General features: G+C 44.7%; 1 protein-coding gene across 1 annotated transcript in view; it reads right to left on the bottom strand.

The window, feature by feature from the left end:
- The window catches only part of LOC135368861 (band 7 protein AGAP004871-like), a 335172-nt gene extending 321760 nt beyond the window's left edge, over positions 1-13412 (bottom strand). The window contains exon 1 of the mRNA XM_064602402.1: positions 13365-13412. Within this exon, the coding sequence (XP_064458472.1) occupies positions 13365-13385 (21 nt within the window). The 5' untranslated portion in view covers positions 13386-13412. The remainder of the gene's footprint in view (positions 1-13364) is intronic.
- Between the last annotated feature and the right edge of the window lie 201 nt (positions 13413-13613).

The raw sequence follows: 13613 nt of genomic DNA, 5'->3' as shown, positions 1-13613 counted from the left end.
TGTTCAAAACATTGGGTATTCCATAAGGCAGGAATCTGGGATTTGTCGTACAGTCATGGCAGACGTATAATATAGGTCTATTGTTACTACAATCTCAATGTGACCAGCCTTTGCAAACCTTGCACTGAACCCACTCCTGGTTCGGTTCGTAATTTTCATGTCTCACCAGACAGTAATATTCCATGATGTCATCCACGACAGTATTCGGACGCCGTTTATTTCTGGAAGTCCTAGGTTTTGTTCTGCTCAATTTTTGCTGTTGCTTTTCTCTGCGATGTACATACAACCTTTACGTTTCCAACTTGAAGCACTTGTTGCAATTCGCCCCATAGCAGCACCGCACCAGTAGACGCCATTTTGCCGCCAACGTCACTAAGGACGCCATAAGTTACTAGGGTTTGGGAAGTTATGACTGCGAAAGAAGGACCTACAAGTACGTCTCAAGTTTCGTGCTTCTTGTGCAAGCACTCTCGAGCCCACAGACAGATAAAGTTTGTACCTGCCTTGTAGTATATATCTGCCTGAGTAATAAACAAGGTCCTGATCAGGAATCATACTTTGTTGTCTCGGGGGCAATTCGCTCTACGCGGCACCGTGATACTGTTCTGAATGGAGCATAAGTGTGAAACGATGCCACCGTCGAAAGGTGGAGCTGCTTGTGCAAGAAGGGGACCAGAAAAGTTGACTGTTTCAGTGTACCCCGTGTTTCAATATGCCTCCTTTCCCCTACAGTACGAGACATGTGGAATACAATTGTCCAAATTCCGTAAGCGTCTGAAGACACTAGATGTAGTCCGTAGTTTGAACAGCATTACGAGGGGGAGGGGGGAAAGACATTCCTCTGTTCCTCATAAACGTTGAGGAGGATTTTAAACGACCACGCTTTATGAGCACGTTTCGAGCAACTTTCCACCTGCGAGATCGAGACGAGTAATCAAATATATCGCACCACATCATCACATAATTCAGACTAAAATAACGACAAAAGAAATACCACACCTTCGGGATTCCTTCGTTTACTATTATAGGGTCACGCGGGAGAGAACGGTATGTCGTCCGCTCCGTTACTAAATACCTGTGGTACGGCAGACACCCAAACATTCGTCAATGAGTATGGAGTGCGAAAAAAACGTGTAGAAATTGTAAGCATTCTGCAAAGACGTATGAAAAAAAAATTGATAACTACTCGCTCGTATACATTGTCCATACCCAATCCCGCCGTTTTCTTCAGGTGTCGGGGAATCGTTGAGGATTATTAGTTAACTGCCACTTTTTCTTTTTCTTTTTTTCACAGCTCCCACCACCTGTATGATGTGGAAATAAAATATTTCATTTTATTTCATTTCATTTCAACTCTGGAAGGTGTATTTACTAAAAGTGTAGCAACAGAAGTACATGTCATGCTTCGAAACTGTTACGAAGTGAAGTCAATAAAGTGCTAATAGACCGTTGATAAGATGATTTCCGAAGTAGCTGTATCTATACGGTACCCAATCAACCGATAAGATTCTGAGTCCGCTGCTATCGATTCCGGTGTGTACGATAACTTGAGGGTGACGTCATCAAGGGCCTACTAACTAACACTCTGAAGTACCGTATCAACCGTACCCAATCAACCGATAAGTTTGTGAGTCATGCCCGCTACGCCAGGCTTAGCAGGCGTATAGGTTATGTATCGGTATAGGTAATCGAAAATGTTAATATGGCACCGATATATTTTTTTACCTTTCACGGGACTCTTCCAGAAAGAATGGTACCATGCGAAACTTTTTCAATAAACGTTTGCACGTACAATATGTTCTTAGACGCATAGTTTAGCTCCCAAAGGCTCTCTTTATTCATTTTTTTTTCTCCATTACGAACCCCGTACTTTATGTTGGGTATAATCCTCGTTATCATGTACAGCTCTCGTCAACATTAATAATAACACTGAAAAAAAAATCTGCCTCATTTACGAGCGTGATAACAGCCCCTCTGGGGGCATTGGGGGAATGTTAAGTGAACAAAATCCTTGCGTTAAAATAACAGAATAATTTTGTTCAATTAAGATTTCCTCATGGCACCTAGTGTTGCTGTAATCGCGCTCGGGAACGAGGCCATATTTTCTCCAGTGTTATTATTAAGGTTGACGGGAGATGTACATTTCACTTGGGTCCCACATTTCACGATGGAACTTGATGTTCTGAGGCTGGAACACAGAAGAAAGGACAACAGAACACACAAGCCTCAAGTGCCTAAGAACAATGAAAGAAGGAAGTCACTGAAAACGTTACCCAGCTGTAGGAGTCGAACACATATCTTCTGGATTGCCGATCCAGGCCTCTATCAATTGGGCTAAGCTATATACACGCCTCCTCAACGACTGCCTCTGTGCGACGATTGTGTGCGTGAGTGAGAAAACGTGGAAGTGGTATGAGAGAGTGAGTGGATGTGGTTTCTGCCTTCAAATGACGCACCCTTGAACGTCGTTGAGGAGGTGTGTGTTAGCTTAGCTCGATTGGTATCAAGCCCTGGATCGGCAGTCCAGAATATGCGGGTTCGAGTCCTACAGCTGGCTAACCTTTTCAGTGACTTCCTTCTTTCATTGTCCTGCATTTCGAGCGATCTCCAACTTGTAGTTCCTTTTTCTTTCTTCGTTGCTTTTGTTTGTTCGTTTGTTTGTTCTTTTTATTTTATTTTTTTCAACAAAAGAGTCTGAAAGACAGAGTAAATAGGACAGAAAAGCTGATGTGTCTACATTGTGTAATGTGAAGACAGTTCCAAAGAAAGTGTTACTTCTTTTCCCCATCGCAGGAGGAGGCCGCGTCGGTTTTGTAAGTTGAACCCCTAATCCAATACCGATTTCTTGGCATCGATTCGTAAACGAAGTAAAAAGGGGGTTCTGTCCGGAGAGTCGTGCTGGCCCTTTCCGAGGTGCCGATGCTCGACGAAGATTACTCCTTACTCGGTTTGCTAACGCGGTCTCATCCCAGCTAAAACGCACGGACCTGCCGTTGTGAGTCGCATTGAATTGTTCGTTCCTGCGGAGTGCTCGTGTCGAGATTGATGATCTGGTGGAAGTGCTGTCGTGGGGCAGTTGCGTAAGCGCTTGAAAACGGAACGTCACTATATAACACGCCGAGTGCCAGTCCTTGCACAGTACGGTATGCCGCTGTCACTTCCGAAGAGCGTGGGGCGTACGCCTTATTGTGACAATTAACGTAACTGTATAGGTGTCACAAAAAGGCGTACGCACCCCGTTTTACAGAGGACAAGGTCGTCCAGGATGATGGTTGACTGTACGAGCTGGTTATGCGGTGTTAAGGGCATAGTGACGCAGTATATAGAACCGAAATTTCTTAGATGAGATGAGCAATAAGGATACATTAAAGATCCCATATCAGCACCGCGAAGCGGCTGTGACCATAAGCGGCGTGCGGATGTGGACACATGACGGTAGGAAGGAGTGAGAAACAGGGTGTAGTGCTAGTATGGCGTCGTTATACGTTTTGACACGGATCATTTATTGAATAATTGAATAATAGAAATCCTTTATTGGACTTAAACAAACAGGATATAAGATAACTATTTTTTTTATTTTCCCCGCAGTAGGAAGACTGTGCCTCATTTGTGACCCACGTCTTTTTTTTCGTTAAAGTAAGGCTTCGCAAGGATTTGAAAAAAAAAAATTAGGTGAGCATCATACCGAACACGGACCGCTCCCTTGATACCCAATGCAACATTCGCATTCATTTTGTGCAAGCAATTAATTCGTGAATGATGACAATACCAAACCGAAACCAAAATGCAAAGCGCACAGCGGCTCGCCCGGAGGAAGATACTAGGTGCATTCTTTTTGCTTGCACCTCCTGCACCAGATCCGAACTGGGTTATTTCCGCTATATACTTATATATTTATATTTCCGCTATAATACCGTTTCCGTTTCTGTTACCGTTTCTGTACCTTTCCCTAATTCCCTGACAATTCCAGGTTGGTAGATACCCTACTAGTAGCAGTAGCAGTAATACAATCAGAAGAAGCAACAACAACAACAACAATAAATGAAGGAGAACTGATGATGACATGGGATGTTTTCCCGTTGTAGCCACAGGACCCTACCCCACTTCCCAGCGGTTAATATGAGAGGATGAATTATGATGAACGGGAAGCGACGGCAGGTCGGAGTTCTGTTTAGAGCTCTTCGAGGAGTCCAGAGTCCAGAGGCTTGCATGAAAGAAAAAAGGCAGCGAAGGGCCCGGCAGTGATGCGCAGGAGAGCTCCACGGGCCAAGTACGTACTTGGCTTGGCTCTTACTTGGCTTTTACTTGTACTTTGGACAAGCTGAATGTTCTCTGATCGAGGAGATGAAGCTGGCGTCGAAACACCCGGCGTTCAGAAGAAGCAGATATCAACTGATAGGTTTAAAATTCGTCATTCAGCGAACATTTAAAATTTCCAAAAGACGCATTCTCGAAGTATATATTCTCGAGTCGACGCATGGCCGTCGTAAGGGCAAGGCAACTCCGAGAGAGAGAGAGAGGGAGAGAGAAAAAAAGAAAGAAAATACATGAATTTCAAATCACACGGGGCTTTCCGTTATCCTTAGCTACGGAATCCGAAAGCGGCGGAGAGATCTCTCGGCGACTTCATCTGTCCCTCGTACCGCCCAATTATGCCAGGAGCTCTCCACACATACGAAGGTTTGTCGGCAGAGGCGCGCGCGATGGATTTGGAATCGTTTTGAAGTGTTTCTTAATTAATGGTGATGCGTTGAGCGGGCAAACTGTAATTGAGTGGGATTCTCGACGTTCCCTCGTCGGCGGATAATGGCGTAACTGGTTGTAAGCGGGGTAAAATTAGACGGATGACTGAAACGAAGGTCGTCGAGTATGTGGCGTTACCTGTAGGGCGGTTTGTTATATGTTAATAATAAGTGTGGAGTTCGACCATCCTTGCGCAGTGCGGTGTTTCAAATATCACATTACCACATCGTTACACTTTCTCACATTACCATAATCTAACGAATCTTTCTGTTGGTGCGCACGATAATAATAATAAATAAACATGTTTTGGCATCGGCCTAAGATAGCAATTTTTTTTTAAATATATATTTGCAGGCAATATTTGCAAGCAGTGTTTCTCAGAACAATTGTTCTGCTCTTCCTTGGAACACCTAGCAAGCTTTATTATTTGTTAATGGAAGCTCAAGTATGGCTTTTAATATTTTCGGGTCTAACCATGTATAGACACCAGATAATAACACACCAGATAATAAACCATGTATGACTGGCAGGCCTCCCGGCTAGTAGTTGTTTACGGGTCACACTGAAAAATATGATATCTCGACAAGGAAATGTTTTATTAAAGTTATTTCATTAGTTACACATTGAACGCATCTTAGCTGTCGTTAGTATCCAAAGCAGACAAAGTAGCTTTTAATTACAAGGGTGGATTTTATTATTTTGCGGGGCTTATTGGGTTATACATAGAGATAGCTTCTGCATCTATACAGTGTCTGGCGTTGACTGGACAGTGTTTTTCGCAGCAATGACACACATAATTGTCCCAACGACGCCTGTTTTTTTTTTTAACGTCAGACTATTCGTAACACCTGTGCAGATCTGAGCTGCCACAAAGACATTACATGCCTCACCACACGGATGTATCAACGTTACTCTAATACAGCTATACACGAACGTGGGTATCCCATACGAGGGACGGTGGTCCACCTATTACGGGAAACAGTGTGGGAGGTAAATTATCTTGCTTATTCTAGGCAACAGCCAATCTCCCAGCCCTGTTCGGTGGAACAGCATTTGCTACAGTGGATGTTGCCGTGGTCCTTAACGAAAGCTATTTATCGCGACGTCGTCCTTGGTCCCCTTGCACGGAATTGTTGGTGCCGCCTAGAAAACTAGGCTCGCCTCCGGCGGCCATTCTTCGCCTCGGCTAATAGGCGGCGCTGCTGCTGACGCCCTGTTTAATTGAACCGTCTCGTCATTAGACAGAAAAAGGGGAATGATTGAGACAGTACCTTCTTCCTGTTCCTTTCCTCACACACTCTTTTACTGACTCCTTTACAGTGCTTTTACTGAACGGCTTCTGCTTCGTCATCGGAAGGTTTATCTGAAGTTGTATTGTCCTACCTCTTGTGAGCGCATGTTTTCAGTGCTCCTCTTCCGTTAGGTAATGATCCCCCCCCCCCACACACACACGGGACGTTTCCCGTATCACCAAATAAAATGCACGTGCCAAGACGAGAGGGAAGCCGCTATATGCGGCCTTTTTAACGAAGGAAAACTCGAGCCGTAGGAATAATGAAACCACGACGTTTCGATACAATTCAATTCATTTTTTTAATTCAATGCAATTTTATTATTAGTTATGTCATGCACAGTATACAGTGGGGGGCCCGTAGCATGGCTAGAGGTGGGGCCTCCCGGAAACAATCTGAATACCATACGTGGCGACAACATCAGAACAAGTCGTGAAATATAAGAATGCACATTATATGGAAGGTCAAGGGAATATACTGTCACGGTAAGGGAGAAAGCACGAAAGGGCAAAAGAAAGAAAAACAAACAAACAAAATAAATAAATATAAGAAACAAAAACAACTGAGAATCAGCAAAAACGTGGCGCTTATGAAGGTGAACAACGTAAGCGCATGGGAGAAACAAAACAAATAAAAAGCTAATGTGCATGAAAATGAGGAACTAATTCATGAGGCGGTTCCTTAACACGATCCGAAAGCGATGGAATGAACGTACTGACTGTAGATAAGCAGGCAAGGCATATTGGCAGCCACGAAGGTGAATGTTTGCTTTCCGTATAGTTGGTCGTTGTGCGTGGCAGGAGAAAATTAGCGGAGCGAGATGATCTAGATGGAATGACTATACTGCAAGAGACTGATTGTCGAAGACACCTAACAAATGCTTGGACAGAAGCAGTATAACGCGGAAATGAAACAGCTGCACGAGTGGCAAAATACGCAGTGATATGAAGGGGTTTCGACACCTGCATATTGTGGGAGTGAATGAAATGATGCGAATAGCTCTTCTGTGTAAGCTGTTTAGAGACGAGAGATGAGAGATATATGTGGTTCCCCATGATTTGATGCAGTAAGAGAGGTGGGAATGTATGAAAGCGTAATATAATGACACACGTATGGAGTGGGAAAAAACTATCTGACCTTGTATATAACGCATGGAGGCCGAAAGCCGCACGACGACATATGTTTGAGATGTGTGATGTAAACTTCAAATGGGTATCTAATGTTACTCCCAGGAATTTTACCTTGCCAGTAGGTAAAAGAGAGCTACCATTTAGCGTTAAAGTTGGCAGCAGCGGTAGTACGATTTCATGGAGCCTGGAAGTAGGCTCGTGATGTCCTGACAGGATTATGAGAAAGAGAGACTAAGTGGAAAGGACGAGGTTGTGATCCCGTGTAAAATGTGGGTGTCGCGATGTCGTCCTGCGCTCAGCGAAAAGTTTACGATTTAAAGGCGCGTAAATCCCGTTTATTTTGTATTGTTGTCAAAGTAACAGCATCTTTAATCCAGGGCGGAGATTTTTTTTTAAACTTTAGTGCCCTTTTAAATAATCTGTCTCTCTTCGAACCAAGAGCGATAACCCGATCATTCGTGGCAATGGGTGGCACAGAGCGTGCTATGCGGTGAAGTTCTGTTTCTAGAGTGTACCCGCAACGTATTAGAATAGCCGCATAAAACGAAGAAAGTAGGAAGTCACAGAAAAGGTTAACCAGCTGCAAGACTCGAACCCAAATCTTCTGGATTAACGGTCCAGGGCTCCATCAATTGAGCTAAGCTAACACGGCTCCCCAATGACTTAGCTTAGCTCAATTGGTAGAGCACTGGACCGGTAATCCGGGATCGAGCCCTGCAGCTGGCTAACCTTTTCAGTGACTTCCTACTTCCTTTGTTCGTTGTTCTTAGGCACTTCAGGCTTTGTGTCTTCGGTGTTCCAGCCTTGGAACACCAATTTCCATCATGACGCACAAAACGGTATAGCAACAATCACAAGGAGATAAGAGCTGATTATTTTTCTGCATGTGATTAGTAGCCCCAGAAAATCCGGTTAACCCTCTCAAAGTTAGTGCCTACTTGGTGACTTTTCAACAGCATACGTAATCAGTTTCGGGAACTTTTCCCGTCGTCAAGTGTTGTGTATTCATTGGCCGTCCCCGATAACGTCCCTCTCCATTGTTCAAGACTCCGCGATTACGATCTTTCACTGCCCGACAGTTTCTCCCGTGGCGGCGAAGAATGGATTATCTCAGACGTGGCCAAAGGTCTTTCTTTGTTGCAGGACGTTAATTAACATTCTTTGCATTTTCTATGAGAGCAGTGCTCGGCGACTTGAACAGAGAGAAACTTACGCGAACTGACTACGTGGCTGAGCACTGCAACAGATGCTCCAAGGGGAAAGAGGGACTGATAATACAAAAAAAAAAAAAAAAAAAAACACTGAGGCTTCACTTGGCTTATTCGGGAGTTCCTCGGGTCTACCGGTTTGCTACAGACGCTGTAGTGTCATGCTCTGCATCCCAATAACCATTATAGCTTCTTTCTTTTTCTTTTTTATCTTTTTTTTTTTTTCAATTTCCTTTTGAGCGGCGTAGCGCAGCCAGTGGAGGACAGGGAGGGGGGATATGTTTAATGCTGAAAAAAAAAGAGAGAGAAAGAGAGAAAACAGAAGGACAGCTGAATTGTTGTGCTTGTACATAACTTTAACTTCATTCTCATATCTCACATCTAATGTTTCGCGTGTAATGGGGTAGTGTACTGCTCTCCAGCGGTGAATCAGCCCATGTCATAGTCACGATTTATTTGTTGTTGTTGTTGTTTTTCGGGTGCATGCTTCGATGTAGCAGACTGCACTTCATCATTTAGTGTACTCTGCCGCACAAAAGCTTGTACACGAATAAACCAAGTGAAGCTTCGGTCTTTTTCGTAGTACTAGCGCTTGTGTCGTCAGCATATATGGAAATAGCCACTGCGCTGCCGACGCAACCCTGAAGACCAGCAATAACTACGTCGAACAAGATGGGGCTCAGAACGCTCCCATGGTGCACATTCGTTTCTGGACCAGCGGTAAATCTCGCCCTGCTACCCTGCGACACCACCAACATTCGCCCTCTACGCTATTTAGAAGTATCTGTCACTGGCAGGTTTGGACGCCTCTACGGAAAAGACAGCGCTACTCCCATTGACGAGACGGAACATGCAGCCCTTCCAGCTTTCCATTGCTGGCACGCCATTGAAGTACCTGTTTCATCGTAGGTTCCTCTATTGTACTGTGGATGCCAGGCTCTCTTGGCGGAAAATATATTGCAAGCTTGCAAGTCAAGATCCACCGTTGGATTGCGGTGATCCGTCGCTTAAGCACGTAGCTCTTTCCCATACAATGTTGTAGGTAACTCCTAGGTACGCTAGGTACTCCGGTCCCAGGTACCTCTTTTCGGCCTTCACCGGCTCCAAGATGCGGGTCCAATGGCAACGTAACGTTGCCCGCTCTCTTCTGGCTGTTGTAGATTCCACGCTTTCTCTTAAACTTCCTCCGCGACTATACCACGCCCTTTGACATCACTCTTCCTCCCGCACGAGGCGGAACGTTGCCTTTACACCTGCCGTCAAACATCGTCTCGGCTCCACCTCGTCTTCCTTCTGCCCCACCTGTGGAGTGCACGGCGACCTTCACCGCATCATCCTGGCTTGTGGGCCGCATCACCAAGAAGGTATACACACATGGAAATGTGTGTTCAATGCGTTGACCAACAGCCGTTCTTCCTCCCAAGATTCTCGGACCGTGGTCGAATGCTATACCCACCAGATGCAAGGCCTTCGTGTTCTTGAGGAGTTCTTGCGCTCCACTGGACTGATCTTTCAAAGTACTCTTCCCATCATCATCCCCTCATTATTTCCCAAAAAAGCAATGGTGTTCTGCAGCGCCACAACGGCGGTAAATCGTCCACCTCATCATAATGTAACGTATACGCACGCGCAGTGTTTGTGTGTGTGTGTGTGTATGTGTTTGTGTGTGCGTGTGTGTTTGTGTGTGTGTGTTTGTTTGTGTGTGTGTGTGTGTGTGTGTGTGTTTGTGTGCGTGTGTGTTTGTTTGTATGTGTGTGTGTTTGTGTGCGTGTGTGTTTGTTTGTGTGTGTGTGCGTGTGTGTCCATCCATCTGGATTAGACTTCGCGTTTGGCATTCCTCCTTTGGGAGAAATGGAGTACATTTAATCCATCGGTGCTGGTTGAGCAAATTTCCGGGTAGCTGGGCTAAAATAGGGAGCAAGTACAACTTGGGGGACGAGAGGCTGTAATCTCTCTCCCCCAAATTTACTCCTCTCCTTTCTTTCTTAGAGTGCACAATACTGCAACACGAAAGTAGCAAGAACATAAGACAATAGGACCATAGCTAAACCAGGGGCAACTGTCTGAGTAGTATGAGCGAGTAGTATGTAGCCTCGCATGTGCGGCGTTGTTCCATTATGTAAATTAATTGTAAATTAAATTCAATAAGCCTAAAATAATTGTATTTAAGATAATTCTAGGTTGTGGTGGTGTGCGTTGTTACAGTTGTTTGCAGGTCGGTATGGCTGCAGGTTAAGTCGATCGTGCCTCCTTGACCGACTTCATTGGGAACTTCGCTCTAACATAACCATAATAATCACCATAATCGCACAATAAGAGCGCCGTTGCTGGTCTTCAAGCTCATTTGTCACATATGTATGTTCTTCAAGGGCTTGCTTCACTCGTTGTAAATTTTGTTCCTTTTTCTCAGCGTTCTTGCAATACGGCAAAGAGAAAAGCTTCCCCCTTCTCTTTGTAACATAATTCAACGGAGAGACAATACCTTGTTCTTCGCTGAGGACTTCAAACGACAAGGATTAACATAAAGTCGTCGTCGTCGTCTGCAACGTGCTTTGTATTTTTTTTTTTTTTTACTTCTGAAGCGAAACGCGAACTTAGAGAGGGAGAGAAAAAATTGAAAGAGTTTAACAAGTAAGAGACTTGAAAGGCGTTCTAATTAAGTACCGGTTGCGTCGTCACGTCTTAAGACCCCCGCTGAGCCGTTATCTTCGACGTCGCTATAAACCTAAGTGGTTCAGCAGACGAGATGGTGGAAAATTCGGGAGAAGAGACATTGGCGGCGAATCCTCGCTAGTGTTGTGAAATGATCCGTGTGTCAGTTTTGTTATTTACTGATTGATTCATTTATTAACGTATTTGCTCTAAAAAACCAAAGGACCATGCGGTATTACGTGGGTGTATAGCTTTAAAAATGCAAAATAGGTTTATAGTAACTAGGTACCTTTTTGTCGTAAACCAGATTATCAAGTACGAGACCATCGGTTCCTTCATGGGCAATCCACGAATCAGCTACGCTTTCACTGTTGCGCGCTGTATTAGAAATACAATGTATACACGTGCATTCGAAACTAGTAAAATATGCAAAAAAAGTTCACGGTGCGAGGCTGTACGGTGCTGTATATACAAACAACGTACGGTGCTGCATAACAACAACAACAACAAGAAGAAAAAGCTGACCACACATATGACTGTGTTTGATGCGTTTCTAATGAAATATATCGACGCAGTTGCCTCATACAATTTGCCGGTGCCACAAATCAATTCGAGAATAAGTTCGAAGTACAGACGCGTCAACAAAACTGAAGCCCTCGTTTTTCGCGTATACAATAGTGCAGTCCAGTAGGGATAATAATAGATAAGGAATAATTAGGGATAATAATAAGGGATAATCAGGGTTAGGGATAGATTAGGCTTAATAAATAACAGTGTTTCGCGTTTTGAATGCTGTCTGGTTCCGTACGCGTGTCATATAATTCAATTTCCGTGGTGCCGCGACCATCGATAACCGCGGTTGGTATATGAGGGTTACGTCCGTATAGATAATCCCGTGATGTGGTTAAGCACGGGCGTGAATTTGATTGCTCTCCGAGCCGTACAGAAAGCACCAATCACCTTCCTTTTTGTTATAAAATCGCGACGCTAAATTATGTTGCAAAAAGTGCTTCGTGTAAACATGCATCTCCACGCAAGGTCGCGAATCAGGGTTAAAAGACGTTTTGCACATCGAAAATGAAACGAAACGTACCAACTTCAACGTATATTGAAGACAGAAAGAGAATCTCTCCAAAACTATGCCCCATCAGCTGGATTCGGGGTATAATACCGAAAGCGCCGTTCCTTCAACAATACTCGCGCGTGCCGTCAAAGCAAGGAAGTGTGACGAATGCCACTCGAAAACGCTGAGGCAAAAAAGAAAAAAAAACAAGACGTGGTTCTGTCCTCAAGTTGCACGTTCTCAACGCAGCGAGCCGCACGGCAGGCACGTGAACTGCCACTATGCGAATGACAGTGCCGAGAACTACTCTCTCTGACGAATCCGTTAATGATGATTATGTTACTAGTTTGTCAGTTATGATAATGACTTCTAAACGCACAGCGAGCAGGCATCGATTAGGCTGTGCATATTTATGGACGAAGAGATATAGACTACGTGCTCCGCTGGAATTAATTGGAAACTCACTACCAGACCTCCACCTGGTAAATAAAAACGTTATCGCGGGGAGAATTGACACTGCCGCAGAAGTAAAACCGGTAGACCGGCATCAACACGAGAGTGACGGAGCCCACAAACACGATGTTTTGGTGAAGAGCTTGGTTGGGTCCGGAGGCGAACGTAGTAAAGCTATTTATAGCAATCTCAAGCTGAAGAGTTCCGGTTTCAAGAGGAAGACGACTCGGAATTTTCGCGTGAATTCTTGCGCACTCAAGTCCCACATGCCGAGTGTTCTGATGTCGTTTGTCGTATGTTGATGTCCTTTTGTGACGATGTCAAAAACGAACTCAAATGTTTGAAGAAGGAATCCGACGCTGAAAGCGTTTGGATGTCCTTGCACTCCTGAAAAAGTACAGCCACGGAACAGCCGCAAGTAAACCGTTGATAGACTGTTTCATTGGCTAAGGCGAAAGTGTCCGTACGAGGAGTATACATGTGCTCCCGCTATAGCGATGTCATGTGTAAACTGGACTACTGAGTAAGAAAGCAAAACGCAGCATGTATGTATGAGCTCTCTGTGCTGAAACGCGATGTAGCCTGCAGAAGATTGTTTCCACATTTGCCGTGTAATTCATGCGATTTCAATACTTGCATTCAAAGTATAATGTTACGTGAACTGTCAGCGCAAATTCTGCGAAACTACGCTAATGTAGCAATCAACGCACTCCACGTCTTAAGTGTCGTTTTATGTGCAGAAGATACGGTATGGTCGACAATGCAACCTGGAGCCCTCTGACGTAAGCACAGACGAAGCACATGTGCAGCACACAAAGCTTACCTCTTCGGATTCCAAATTCATGGTCTCACATCACTGTGCACGTGCACGAGGTAATCACACATGAGCGACGGCCAATCACAGAACGATGCACAACAGTGCAGGGAAGCAGCAGCTGCAGAGGCACTCCATGTGGCTGAGCGAACAGAGGACACCACCGATCCCGACCTCTGCTAGTGTTTTGGGTCCTGGCCCCGGAGAAGGAGGAAAGTAATTCCAGTTACGACGCGGGAGAGAGGGACTCCCCTTTTC

Source organism: Ornithodoros turicata, chromosome 9 (genome assembly GCF_037126465.1).
Source record: "Ornithodoros turicata isolate Travis chromosome 9, ASM3712646v1, whole genome shotgun sequence".
Taxonomy (NCBI): domain Eukaryota; kingdom Metazoa; phylum Arthropoda; class Arachnida; order Ixodida; family Argasidae; genus Ornithodoros; species Ornithodoros turicata.
Note: the sequence above shows the minus strand (reverse complement) of the source record. Positions and strands in the feature narration are given on the sequence as shown.